This window comes from Meriones unguiculatus, chromosome 15 (genome assembly GCF_030254825.1).
Source record: "Meriones unguiculatus strain TT.TT164.6M chromosome 15, Bangor_MerUng_6.1, whole genome shotgun sequence".
Classification (NCBI taxonomy): domain Eukaryota; kingdom Metazoa; phylum Chordata; class Mammalia; order Rodentia; family Muridae; genus Meriones; species Meriones unguiculatus.
In genome coordinates, this window is record NC_083362.1 from 54,268,444 (window position 1) to 54,282,510 (window position 14,067).

At 38.6% G+C, this 14,067-nt stretch overlaps 1 protein-coding gene across 1 annotated transcript in view; it reads left to right on the forward strand.

Annotated features, from left to right (window-relative positions):
* Positions 1-14,067, forward strand: part of Cps1 (carbamoyl-phosphate synthase 1) — a 112,950-nt gene that overhangs the window by 44,556 nt on the left and 54,327 nt on the right. Inside the window, exons 16-21 of the mRNA XM_060368562.1 lie at positions 1,278-1,406; positions 4,429-4,573; positions 6,042-6,252; positions 7,753-7,951; positions 9,847-10,023; positions 13,322-13,440. Of these exons, the coding sequence (XP_060224545.1) occupies positions 1,278-1,406; positions 4,429-4,573; positions 6,042-6,252; positions 7,753-7,951; positions 9,847-10,023; positions 13,322-13,440 (980 nt within the window). The remainder of the gene's footprint in view (positions 1-1,277; positions 1,407-4,428; positions 4,574-6,041; positions 6,253-7,752; positions 7,952-9,846; positions 10,024-13,321; positions 13,441-14,067) is intronic.

The window sequence follows — 14,067 nt, forward strand, 5'->3', positions numbered from 1 at the left end:
AGATGAGGGATGAGGCCACAGCCAGGATACAAAGTTATAAATTGTAATAAATGATAATAATAATAATAATAATAATAGTACTGACTTTTGATAGCAGACGTGTTTTTGCCTTCTTTCTGTGATAATTTATCACAGAATATAGCCTTGAATATAAGCCTTAATACGCTGAAAATTAGACATTTGGAATAAAATAAATATTTAAGAATGAAATCAAGTTAGGCAAAAGGACTCATCCTGGATGAGTATATTTTTGGCACAGACCAGGTTTACCTTTCCTGTACTCATTTTCCATTATAACGTATGCCTATTTTTAGTATATTGACTATCACACAAAAACAAAAAAATCAAGTACCTGCACATCTATTTTTACTCTGATGTTATTTTTGATTTTGGACATATTTGGTGGGATGGAAAGTGGAGGCTTTAAACACAACCTCCCCATTGTAGAAATAGGCAAAGCTTTGGGGGTGAGGCAAGTAATTCTGGGACAGCTAAAACCGAAGTTATCTATCTCCGAAGAGAATGCTACCAAGTCCACGGCAGACTACCAAGCTGTCAATCAAGAGCAGTCCCATGGGGGCTCTCGTGAATGCTTTGGGAAGCTCTTGCCGTACATTCATACTTTCACTGCCAGAAATAATTATGTCCTTGCTTTCCCATGATAAGAAACAGGCATATGGGAAAGGTGTAATTACATTCCCATTGGTGGTGTAATAATATTCCATGACAGAAAAATATAGCTGCCATATGTTGTATTTGGTAAGTTAAAAAAATTTCCAAGCTACGGAGACTGTTCTGAGAATAAATTTGAAAAATGAAATATTTTCTTTTATAAAGTATTCCTAATGGCACATTGGTTTATTACCACATTAGCTTCAGAAATAGAAAAGATCTTCCCCCCCCTTAAATTATAGACTCTCAAAATGAAGTTAAAAATCGCATTGTTCTGTATATCTTTCATTCTAAAATAAATGATGATTATTTCTGCTTTGGTGATGGTGTAGTATTAAAAAAAAAAAACAACAACTTTTACCTGATAAAAGTGAAAAGAATTACATCCCCGTAGAATTTTACTTCACTTTGCATAATGATGTTCTTTTTCAGAAGGAAATGAGGGAATAAGAGAACACATTCCCCTCTATGCAAATCAACTAATTAACCTGGGTTTCTGGGATCTCATGGTGTGTGTGTGTGTGTGTGTGTTCTTGAGAGAGAGAGGGGGAAAGAGAGACAGACAGACAGAGGGGTTTCATCTTCAATATACTTGCTTTGTTTAGATGGAGGATGCTTTGAAGGCAGCAGACACCATTGGCTACCCCGTGATGATCCGGTCCGCATATGCGCTGGGTGGGTTAGGCTCTGGCATCTGTCCCAATAAGGAGACCTTAGTGGACCTTGGCACAAAGGTGAGTATTTTCCTGAGTAATATTCTACCCTCAAATGTTCCTGCTATTGAGAGGGAAGCAAAACAGAAATCCTTAACCCATAGGAATTTAGCAGTGGTCACTCTACCTATGTGTCCATTATGCTACTGATTTTGCTGAGGCACACTTATTTCACCTCTTTCTTCCTCTCTTTCACAATCTACCCTAAAATATTCAGACTGCTCAAATATGTTTTAATGGCTAGTAGATGAACAGAACAAAATGCCTCATTTTTCATACTACTTCGAGAAAACCTGATAAGGATACAATCTCTCCCCAAAGTGCATATGTCAAACTACAAATGGTATAATCCTCCCAGTTTAATTAGATGAGTGAATTCTGCCAACTACTACACACAAACAAAAATTCAATCCTCACAGTTTCTTTCCTAGTGAAAGAACATTAATGTATCACTAAATACATTTTGAGAGACTTAGCGCAACTATTGGGACTAAGAAAGATGTTCTGTATAAAACAGAGATAGCAGAGCCAAAAAAACCCCAACAAACAAACACACAAACAACAACAACAAAAAACTGGGCCCAGGGGCTCTGCAGAGTCTGATATCCCAACCAAGGACCATACACGGAGAGGACTTAAAACCCCTGCTCAGATATGGCCCATAGAATCAGTCTCCTAGTGGGGTCTCTAGCAAGGGGAGCAGGGGCTGTCTGCATGAACTCAGTGACAGACTCTCTGATCACCTCCCTGTGGGGAGAGCAGCCTTGCCTGGCCCCAGAGGAAGACAATGCAGCCAGTCCTGATGAGACCTGATAGGCTAGGATCAGATGGAAGGGGAGGAGGACCTCCCCTATCAGTGGACTAGGGGAGGGGCATAGGGGGAGAAGAGGGTGGAATTGGGAGGAGATGAGGGATGAGGCCACAACTGGGATACAAAGTAAATAAATTGTAATAAATAATAGTAACAATAAAACAGAGATAATCACACAACCTTGTTCCTAAGATGCCTGTCCGTGTTTGCTGTCTAGGAACCATGTCTGGTAACACTGGGTCCCAGTAATAACTTTGAGTAATGAAGTACAGTTTTAGCTAGAACATCTGTAAAGCATACAAATGAATTTGGCATCATTATTATGCAACCATTTGGAGAGGGTCTTAGTCTCACACAATTTATAGCTTCTCATTTCCTATTTTTTGAACTAAAACAGAGGAAGATTTTTAACTTGTTGACATTGAAATTTGAAGGCAGGTAAATACAATTAATTTTACACAATACACAAATAGTTGCAGTGACAGGCTTACAAGACAACACCTTAAATTTAGTTTTTCTGAGTTTCCCAAATTATACACACAGAAGGCAATAAGTTAAATATGAATGGTTCCTCTTTTCATTGTGGACTGGAGTTATTTATTTTAAAGCAAAATATGTTCGTGTAGTCATAAAATACATTTACTATAGCATGTTATGTGTTATGAATATTCTTAATATTAGCAATATACTTTGAGAGATTAAATATATATTTCTCTGCATTAAATAGGTTTTCTCCTTAAAATAAAGCATTCTGAATTACCGGTTTTTCTTTTAATAGAGAACATTTACAATCTGAAGATAGTCTGGCATGAACTATTTTTCAATAATTTCTATTCTGCTAAAATAGTCAGTGGTTTTTGGATACTTTTCCTTGATGAAAACCTTAATTATTTTTTTCCTTGAGATTAATTAGTCATATTATTATCTCCCAATCTCTCCCTTTATTTACTTGAGGTTATAATTAGAGCCATTAGATGTTTTGTTAAGTCATTTAGGTACTTAAGTTAACTTTGCAGTAAAAATGGAGACTTGGAAGAATTTTAAAATGAGGCTAGGAGGTTGATAGAAATTTTGCCAATTTTTCTTGTATCTAAATATCTATCCTAGTTTGCTAGAACACAAAATTCATTCCCTTCATCTCAGAATCTTCTTCTTCTCCTTCTTCTTCTTTTTCCAAACAACTCAAATGACAAGTTAAATCATTACTCACTGACTGACAATAGCTCCAGATTGTCCTAACAGCATTGAGAACCTCATTACGGGCAGATGTGGTGACAAAAGAGTCACACTTTCAGTTGCGTGTGTTGAAGCCTATGGTGATAACTGAGTCTGGGAAAAACCCTGTGTTGAGATACACTACAAAAAATTTAAATTGAATCACCACTTCATCATACAGCCTACTAATAATTTGAAATAAAAGGAAAGTTCTTTTTATTTTACTGTCATCCAAAAATTAAATATATTATGAGACAGAATATATTTTTGTCTTCAATTGTCATTCACCACATGTCCTAAGGTCAGAGATTGGCTCTTTCTTATTTTGAGTTCAGCATCTTACCACACTGTGGGTAAGCAGTAAATATGAAATGGTAATTATACTAATCCATATCTGTCTAATCAGCCATGTATGATATATGACTCAGAGTATTTAAGCACTTAGGCAGTGATTAACCATAATAATAGCTGCATATGATTCTTCTAATTCCCAAGTTGTGCATGCCATCTTGGCTAACTGTCTGCAAGCATCACCATTTCCTTCCTCCCCCTCATCAACTCCAGTGAACTTTTATTGAGTGTGTCACTGTACGAAGCACCCTCAGCTATTTTAGAGAAAGCTCAAGTCTTTAGACTTATTTTTTCACAGTTATTTGTACTTATCACATTTTTTTTTTTGTTTCACAGAAGCCTAGCTATGGAAATAATTTCATTTCCCTCTGCCTGATTGCTCAATTATTTTCTCTTTTTCCTAAATTAGTTTGATTTAATGTCATATCAGCACTTTGAATGGCAAGCCTCAATAACCCAAATCAAGCACATTCATTGCAGGATGCTATTCCTGATCTCACTGATTTTCTGACTCCCTATGCCTTCTGTAAAGAGGGGATGGAGAATGGAAATGGGGTTTAAGACTTTAGTGCTGACCAGGATGTAGGTCAGAGCACTTTTCTTAGTGTCCTTGTTTAAACCAGAGCCTTTCCTTAAATCTTTGGTATCTCTGCCATCAATCTCCAGGCATTCGCTATGACCAACCAGATTCTGGTGGAGCGGTCAGTGACAGGTTGGAAAGAAATAGAATATGAAGTTGTCCGAGATGCGGATGATAACTGCGTCACTGTCTGTAACATGGAAAATGTTGACGCCATGGGTGTTCACACAGGTAGGCAAAGAACCTTCCAGAATTGTAGTCATGCCTTGGGCTCCAGGCTCTGATCATCGTAGCATCCTGTAGAAGGTACTTAACACTCCTAGCTGATGGACTAATCATAACACTTAACATGTATACATAATATTTTATAGCACTGAAAATATTTTCACCTTTAGTTTGGAATTCACAGAATGCCTCTGCCGAATGGTCAATATTATTAGCCTGATTTAAATGGAGGAAAGTCAGATAAGCAATGAATTTGAGTGGAAGCTATGACAGTGTTGGGGAATAAAGATGGGGCTTGCAGAGCTTTAAAGCACACTGCTATGTTGCTCACCAAGTGATTGAGGAAAGAGTCTCTGCAGTAAGGAAATTGGTTTATAGCAAGTTAAACTAGGCTCTACAGGACAAAGACGATGACTTACATTCCAGAAACGATAAACTGAAGTTGTGGGTGGATATTGGGAGAAGGGGGATTTGGGACTCTAGAATGGGATGCACGACCTCCCCCTTCTTCCATAAGACTCCCTGTGCTCTGTCCAAAGGTTGGCTGTGAGTTTGCATCTGCTTTGATTCCCTGCAGGGTGGAGTCTTTTAGAGGAGGTCTGTGGTAGGCTCCCATCCTGTTCCCTCTCTTCTACTGCTTCTGGTGTCTAGAATACAGAAATTAAAAAGTTAGCACAAAGTCATTGGAAGTCATTTAGTGTTGAAGAAATAGTTGAAACTGGAGACACACATGCCCTTTTAAGAACACAGGCATACAAAGAGGTAAGAAGAGGGTCAATTGTGGAGCAACAGAAGAAGATTCAGTCTCTAGGGCAGGTTAAAGATGAACAGGGTTATACTGAAAAGTAGGTGGAATAGTATCGAGTAGGTCAACGCAAGAACAGATTTTGCAAGACCCCTTCTTTTGGTAGCAGCATTAGTTCCCACACTAGGTCAAGACTAAAGATTAAATTTGTGTTTTTAGATGTTCACAAGAAAAGTTAGATACTTCAAATTAGTTATGAAACCCACATTGAATGGGATTATATGCTAAGGAGGGGTAAGAAACTTGACAAATTTTCAAGATGTTTAGTGATGTTTAGTGAAAGAGAGGTTTGTGTGTCTCACAAGTTGGGGTTGAGTTTCTTGAGGGAAGAAACGAAGGAGAGAATAGTCTATGGCAGCAAAAACTTGAGAAACAATCTGAGATGGAGGAAGAGAAGCTAGAGGAACTGATGTGAATTTGGTAAGCTGATAACTAAGTTCAACAGCTGGATGAATGTGGCTGGAGTTGGGGCATGGGCTCTATAAACAGGGTGTCAGAACCATGCGCGAAACAAGAGTTGTGGAGAACACCTGCCATTTCACTCTTGTGAATGTGAAGGTTCATTTAAAGCCTTTCCTCAAGTCTTCAGCCTACTCTTCATCATTTCAGTCTGTCAAACTGTGTTGTTGAAATACGCCACCAAATAATGAGTCCTGCCTGTGTCCACAGGTGACTCAGTCGTTGTGGCCCCCGCCCAGACGCTCTCCAATGCCGAGTTCCAGATGTTGAGGCGCACCTCAATCAATGTTGTTCGCCACTTGGGCATCGTGGGCGAGTGCAACATTCAGTTTGCTCTTCATCCTACTTCGATGGAATACTGCATTATTGAAGTGAATGCCAGGCTGTCCCGTAGCTCTGCCCTGGCTTCCAAGGCCACCGGGTAAGACCAAAATGATGGACCACAGGATTGCACTTTCTTTGCAGGTAGAAATGGGGGATTAACTGCTGGTGGAAGACCGTTCTCTATTTACAAAATCTACCACCACTGCCTGTGTGCTAGTTCCAGAACATCTAGAGAACCCCGGAGAAACTGTTATTAATGCGCTTGCTACCGGGTTGAGACAAATGGTATTGCTCACTGACACTGCTGGCTAATCATAAGCCAGCTAAAATCTGGGGGGTCAAAACAGGCTGTGAAAAATACGCTTCTTAATATCACTTTGCAGGTGTTATTAAAAAGTGAACATTAATCTTTAATTTTAGATCTCAACTGAGTATACAAGGGTAAAATATACTATATTTAACTGGACACTTCAGTATACATTATTTTGATTTTGGAAATGTACATAATAAAACATATGTGATTATTCATCAGGTTATTAGTAACAAATGAATTTAAAAAACCTCCATAAGAATAAGCAACAAAGGATCTTTAGAACCAAATAGGTAAATTCAATGTTCATTTAACAGCAGCTAGCAAGCCTTCAGGGGTAGAGGGCTTACCTAGAAAGCAAAAGGCCCTGGGTTCAGTCTTCAGCTCTGGAAAAAAAAAGACAAAGTAACAGCAGCTAGCAAGTATAATCAGAAGGAAAGTAAATTAAACCTCTTGCTTCTATTGATAGGTTTAGCATGTGGCATTTGAGTTGTCTGGCACTTAAATGAAGAAAACATTTACTTTTCTAGTACTTTTATCTAGGTGGCCAGTGGTGCAAGGTTGTAGTTCTCTATATAAAAGTCATAAGACCTGCTTTCTAACTTCGTTCGTCCACTGACTCGGTGAATTTGGGCACAGCACATTTCTCCTTCCGTTTCCTTCAGTTACACAGGCGCTTGTACTAAATAACTCCCATGTCCAGTTCTATAGTTCTACGAATTACTTTGTCAAATAAAATCACCTGAACTGACATTTCAGAGGATAGCCAAGTTTCCAAAGTGTTAGTTTTTGCAAGAGCCTGAAGTTCAAATATTTAGGGATGGAACCAGAGCTCCGATTTGCAAAGTCCATATTTTCCAGCCATTTACAACACACCCTAACTCCAACTGTCTCCTTAGATACAGATTCGAACACATTTTCTCAGAGACTATTTTGTAGGTTCTAATCTGAGTGGACGTTAAACCCAGACAGTGGAGGTAAAAATCACATTTACCTAGAAACCTATTGATTTTGTGATGAAGGGATGAAGGCTGGAGGCTGTAGCAATACAGATAGGGTTTAAAAGAGGATTCTCCACTGCTGTGCGCTTTGTCGCGAATCATGTTATTTTGTAAGTGGCTAGCAAATATTTATGTGGAACTGGCATGAGGTGTGTCTAACACCCTGAAGCAGACTAACGGCAGGATTTTAAAGAGAGGTTCGTTCACGTTCGGAGTTGTTTTCATGTACCTTTTGCTCGAACGAAAATGCAGTGAAGGTGGAATAATGATGTCTCCTGTTTTACAGCTACCCACTGGCATTCATCGCGGCAAAGATTGCTCTTGGAATCCCACTTCCGGAAATCAAAAATGTTGTGTCTGGGAAGACCTCAGCCTGCTTCGAACCGAGCCTGGATTACATGGTCACCAAGATTCCTCGCTGGGATCTTGACCGTTTTCATGGAACATCCAGCCGAATTGGTAGCTCGATGAAAAGTGTAGGCGAGGTGAGTCCGAGATATAGCACTCCATTCACGATACATCTGGTTTCAGTGTCTTGTCAACTCCTTTAATACTATTGACAATCGAAAGGATGCCTGGACACTGGGCTCCTGGCTGGAGGACACAAGGACACAGGAAAGTTTCATTCCCCCCATTAGTGTTTTAACATTGCTTCTTTTGAGGTTTAATATATGTCATTTGTTACATATTTTATGGATTCAGAGTTCCATACAAAGGTGAAAGTGTATATATATATATATATATATATATATATATATATATACCATATGTATATATGTAAATAATTTATAATATATATATCTAATATGTATAATATGTACATATATGTCCAATACACATCTATATATAATATATATATGTAGTATTTGGGTCCCCAGTACTCACCTAATGTCAGGTATGATGTTGTACACCTGTAATTCCAGCACTGGGTGGGGACAGGGTTGGGAGGAAGGAGGGGGAGTGGAGACCATGAGGTTGGCTGTTCCCTGGTCAGAGACTCCCTGGCCACCTAATTTAGCTAAGTGGCAAGCTTCAGATTCAGTAAGAGATCTTGTCTCAAAAACTAACATGGAGAAGCAGTTTAGGAAGTTATCCCCAAATCAAGCTTTGGTCTCCACAGCACATGGATCGGTAAGGGCATGCCACACATGCTTACTCATGAATATACCACACACACATAAATGACACTAACAAAAACAAACCAAACAGTACAGTGCAGGAGTTAAATACTTGATTTGAGTCCCTTCATGTGAATTGTGGTCTTCATTTGTTTATACCTCACATTTGCACGTCTGTGTAAACAGACTGACGACATGAGCTCTCACAAGCCTTCAAGTGCAACAAATTCCAAACTGAGAGAGCACATGGAAATATTACTTTCCCTTTCACTGAACTGAAAGGTCCTGGTATTTTGTTTATTCCTGTTCCCAGGAACCTCCCTTTACTTCTAATTACATTTGGGACAGTTTAAAAAGGTTATCAGCTTGGAATTGGTGATATTTGAATATGTATCTTTGCACATAGTTGACACAACAATTTCATAATTAGTCATTAGTGTAAACCTCAGCTTATCTGAGGAATCATGAAAGTTTACTGAAGGCAGTATTGTAACCATTGATATTTTAAACTGGAGCCAAAAACTGCATAGTAATTTACTGTTCCATGGAGAGATTAAAAGGCAATGTTTTTCCACTAAAATAACCGCGTAGGCTACAAGGCTAGATTAAATTTGGTTTTGAGTACTGACTGGTTCAGACTAAATTATCCCCCCCCCCCCCTTTTTTTGGATTAGGTACAATTAACTGTAAATTTTGTGAAAAGATATAAAATTTGTCATGGTGAAATTTAACCTCTACCTACATTCAAAATCATAACCTCTCTATATTTTTTTATGATTCATTAGGGGTCTAATACTTAAACTATAGAAAAGCCAAGCTGTCATGGATCCTGACTGCTACTCTTAAAATAGTCTGTTTTTGTGTTAATATGCGTCTTTTCTCCTTATTTGCTTTGTATCCTAAAGAACATTGGCATAACAGTAAGGTCTTTCAAAGGGAGGGTCCCTATGTTGTAGCCACTTGTTCCTCATCTTAACGCTGTCAGGCTTCAGATTACGTGCAGGCAATGTCTTCTTTAGACTCAGGAAAAAGCTCCATCCCCTAGCTGGAAAACCCTAATAAAATGTTAAAGACTCATTGCATTAAAAAGCATGGAGAAAAGGGAAGGAGAACTAAGAAACAGCAGCTCAAAGTCTACCGATAACTCTCAGAATCCTTTTGCAGTTGTCGGGTTTTAGAAAATATTACATGCCTAATTTTGTCAGAAACTAAAGATATGGGATGCTGTTCTTCCGATGTAAGCTCTCACCCATGCATTCCAGGTCATGGCCATCGGCCGCACCTTTGAAGAAAGCTTCCAGAAGGCTCTGAGGATGTGCCATCCATCTGTGGACGGGTTCACTCCCAGGCTCCCAATGAACAAGGAGTGGCCAGCAAACCTGGATCTGAGGAAAGAGCTTTCTGAGCCCTCCAGCACCCGAATCTACGCCATTGCTAAGGTACTATGGGATGAGGAACCTGGAAAGGCCTGGGAATTTAGCTTAGCACACCGCCAAGTGTTTCTGAAGTGCCTTCTGATCCCTCCATGCATGTCATCACAGATATGTGCTGACCCATTTAAACGCCTTTCTCTTATCTGTCTCACACACGTTCTCTGGATTTCATGAGGTGTTCTTCTAGTTGAGTAATAAAATGGTTTTGTTTTTGTTTTTGTTTTTTTTTGTTGTTGTTGTTTTTAAATTTAACTCGAGGGGCTAGAGAGATGGCTCAGAGGTTAAGAGCACTGGCTGTTCTTCTGAAGGTCTTGAGTTCAATTCCTAGCAGCCACATGGTGGCTTACAACCATCTATAGTGAGATCTGGTGCCTTCTTCTGGTGTGTATGCACACATAATAAATAAATCTTTAACAAAAAAATTAACTTGAAATTTGGACCTAAGGGCACGTTGATCTTTTAAAAGATAAGTACACAGGCAAAATGGCTCTTCTTTTTAGTACACACAGCACCCATACTTGAGGATTTTATAGAACTGATTTGTCCTTTCTTGTCATCTTTATCAAACGTTCCTTGAAAATGCATGAAATTGCATTTAGAGAAGAAATCCACACATTGGTGTCATACAGTGCATCCTACCAGAGACCTTGACATATCCCTCTTGGTTTTCTCTGTGTTTAAGCATCAGGTTATCTAGACTGTGATGGAAGGCTTTCCCATGTAATTATCTTATTGGCGGTGTTGCGTGTAGTACAAAAGCCGCACATTTCTCACTTCCACTCCTAGGTCCTTTTCATGCAAACTAAATGCCATTTTAATCTCCCTTTATATTTACTGTGCTTAGGGTTTTGAAGTTTCAGCTCATCTGGTTTTATGAAAAGTGACTTGGGCAGCTGGAATCTGTCTGGTCAGAAATCCCTAAATGGCTTTTTGACATTTAAAGAAGCACAGGCATTAATCCTCCAACAGTGTCAAACCACACCGGGTTCACAAAGCTCCCTTGGCCGTTTTATGTGTGTGTGCATGTGGGATAAACTAGTGAAAATATGAATTTTATCTTTAAAGAAGAAATCTGACTTATATAATGCCTTTGTAGCAACAGAAAAAAAATGCTGTTTACGATTTGAACCCAGGGCTACTCTTATGAGCATTTAGTGACAGTCCTGCAGAAAGATGATGAAGAACAAGGGGTATTTCTTTCATAGCATCTAATGTACACTCCCTCATCCTTATGGTTTCTATGTCTTAAGTAGTCAAATCCTGTTAAAATTCTGGGAGAAACTATTATCTTTGATGAATACTTTCTAATCGTGAGTTTCAAAACTGATGTTTTACAGGGGTAGTGGGGTACAGCAGCTAAGTGAGATTTTTCTAGAAGGCCATGACACTGTATTTATTATTCCTCTCTTAGTCTTTTATTTAAACAGCAATCCATGACATTCATATGTGTGGGTGTAATGTGTAAACACATAGATACATATATAGATATATTTTCCCCTCAGGGCAAGGGCAGTAAATGGATTTTTTTTTCTTTGAGTCTTGTAATCATGTTTCTGCCACTTCAAGCAGATGAAAAAAGGACAGCATTTTCTAGTTCCCAGCCAGGCTGTAAAACCCAGGCAAATCTCTCATTCTTTTCTAACAGACTTACAAAGGATGGGGATGCGGGGCAAATGTGTGAGGTTCATCCTGCCCAGAGCACGCTGTGTACAAGCAAGAAGTGCAGGCTTAGGGATAGAAATTATTGTCTACCAGAGTGCTGGGACAAGGAACTGATTTCTGTTTGTTAGAGGTCATCATTACTGTTCATTTCCACAGCAACCAGGAACTTGGTGATTTTGACAAAGAATGTAAGGACAGTGCGGTTCTGAAAGGGAGAAAGAATGAAGGGAGAGTGTAAATCTCCACCTGCTTTCACGATTCTCAGAAAAGGGCAATGTGCTCTCAGGTCTTGCTTTTGCAGCAGTGTAATTTTAGGGTGACTGGATCATCACCTCTTTTGATTTGGGGAGAATGCAGGGCATTTGTTTTGATTTGGAGAACATTTGAGCAACCTCAAATGCGTTTGGGGCCGTAATGGGCTTCATTCCAGTAGGGTAAGATGGCATAGTTGCAGTCTCAAGACTGGCAGGCTTGCTTCACGACAGAAGCAGGGTCTGATTGTAGGTTCTCCCCTCGGAGGGAAATGGGGACCACATTCTAGGCCCTTGTTCATTTCACATTGTCAGATGTAATCTTTATTTGATCTGTAAAAAGTATGAGTAACTTACTTTCTGTGCACCTTCTATTGCTAATGGCAGCTTTAAATCTCTCTCTCTCTTTTGACGCAGGGCTTCTCTGTATACTCTTGACTGTCCTGAACTCACCTTGTAGATCAGGCTGGCCTCAAACGCGCAGAGGTACACTTGCCTCTGTTTTCCTAAATGCTGGGATTACAGGTGTCCACCACCACGCCTGGCTAGCTTTAAATTTCTTAGGAAGTAAGACCAATGTAGATCTTAGTGATATGATTGTGATTTTGTGAAGAATTCCATAAGAGTAATATAAAAAAATTAAAAATTGAATGACTGTGTGTTTTGGTTGAATGTTATTCTAGTCACATGAACTGCAAACCATGCTGGTATCTGAAAGCTTACAATCACTTTAAGGAAACTAAACTTTACGAACCTGAATATATCAACAGAGTTACTAGTTAAGAGCATGTCTCTTCTGAGTTTGAAAATATAAAGCATCACTATAAATAGTTTCGCAATAGAAAATTATGTGTTTATTATTTTCCCTGTCTACTAGCACATTTGTATAAATATAAATAATAACAATATACATGTTCCGAGTTTGGGAGGTTTGGGTTTCAGAGTTATGTATTGTTGCTAGCACATGCAGCTCAAATAAGGGGTCAGCATTTGGCTTTTGTGAAATTGTTAAAGTAAGCTTAAGAAAATGGTAGGAGATGCCAATAGGGTAGGGTTATAATGTCATTTGAACCTTCTTAATTCTAGATAAATATCAGGAAAAAGTAACCTAGTCAAATAAAGAGGAGGAGATAGCACCCATAGAGTCTCTACTGAACTCATCCTACTCTGTGACTCAAGTTACTTCTGTATGACATGTGTGGGTGCAGGTAACAGCAGTATCCTGAGTTTATTTTCAGGAACATCAATGATTCAGTTTCATATCTCAGGTGGTAGCCTGGCCCCAGGCTCTCTAAGTAACACGGAAATGAATGGAATGGCTCTTAGGTTTTCAATTAAATAAGACATTTAGAAAACGGTTGCCAAGGAAAGTGTTTGTTCTTCCCTGGCAGGCCTTGGAAAACAACATGTCCCTCGATGAGATTCAGAAGCTCACATCCATTGACAAGTGGTTTTTGTATAAGATGCGTGACATTTTGAACATGGATAAGACTCTGAAAGGGCTCAACAGGTAAGAGGATTGCTTTGAACCACTCGAGATGTTTTCAGTGCAGTTTTGAGTGGTCAGAAGTCTGCTTTAGTGAACCAAATGATGCCAACATTAGGAAAAGGTAGCCATAGTCAAAGGACAATGGCCAGTTTCTCAGATATTATGTTTTGAAAGGCAATTATTAATACTTTGACTCATTTTTTAGTTTTCTTGTTGGTATCAAACATTGAGGTGATTTTTTTAACTAAGTCTTTTGAGCTCACAGTAATTATAGCACATTTATAAATATTATTGATTTGCATATTAAGAAGAAATTCAGAAATGATATTCCGATTTTATGTACATTTTCTTTTCAGTTTTGAAGTCTAGATCTGCTTTTAATATTAACCCACAAATTGCTATGTATCTGTAGGGATTTATTTCTCTCACTTTCTACTGATATTATTAACATGGGGACTTTCAGTTGAGCATATGAATAAGGCGTGTTCATGTTTCTCTTAATAGCCTCTTTACCTCTGACTAATTTACAATTTTATTTCTTTATTTCTTCATAGCCAATTATTTATAAATTTAATTCCATGTTGAGAATATTCTGATAATGTCAAATATTTAAAATTTATCCTTTTAATTGTTATTTGAAGACTTTAT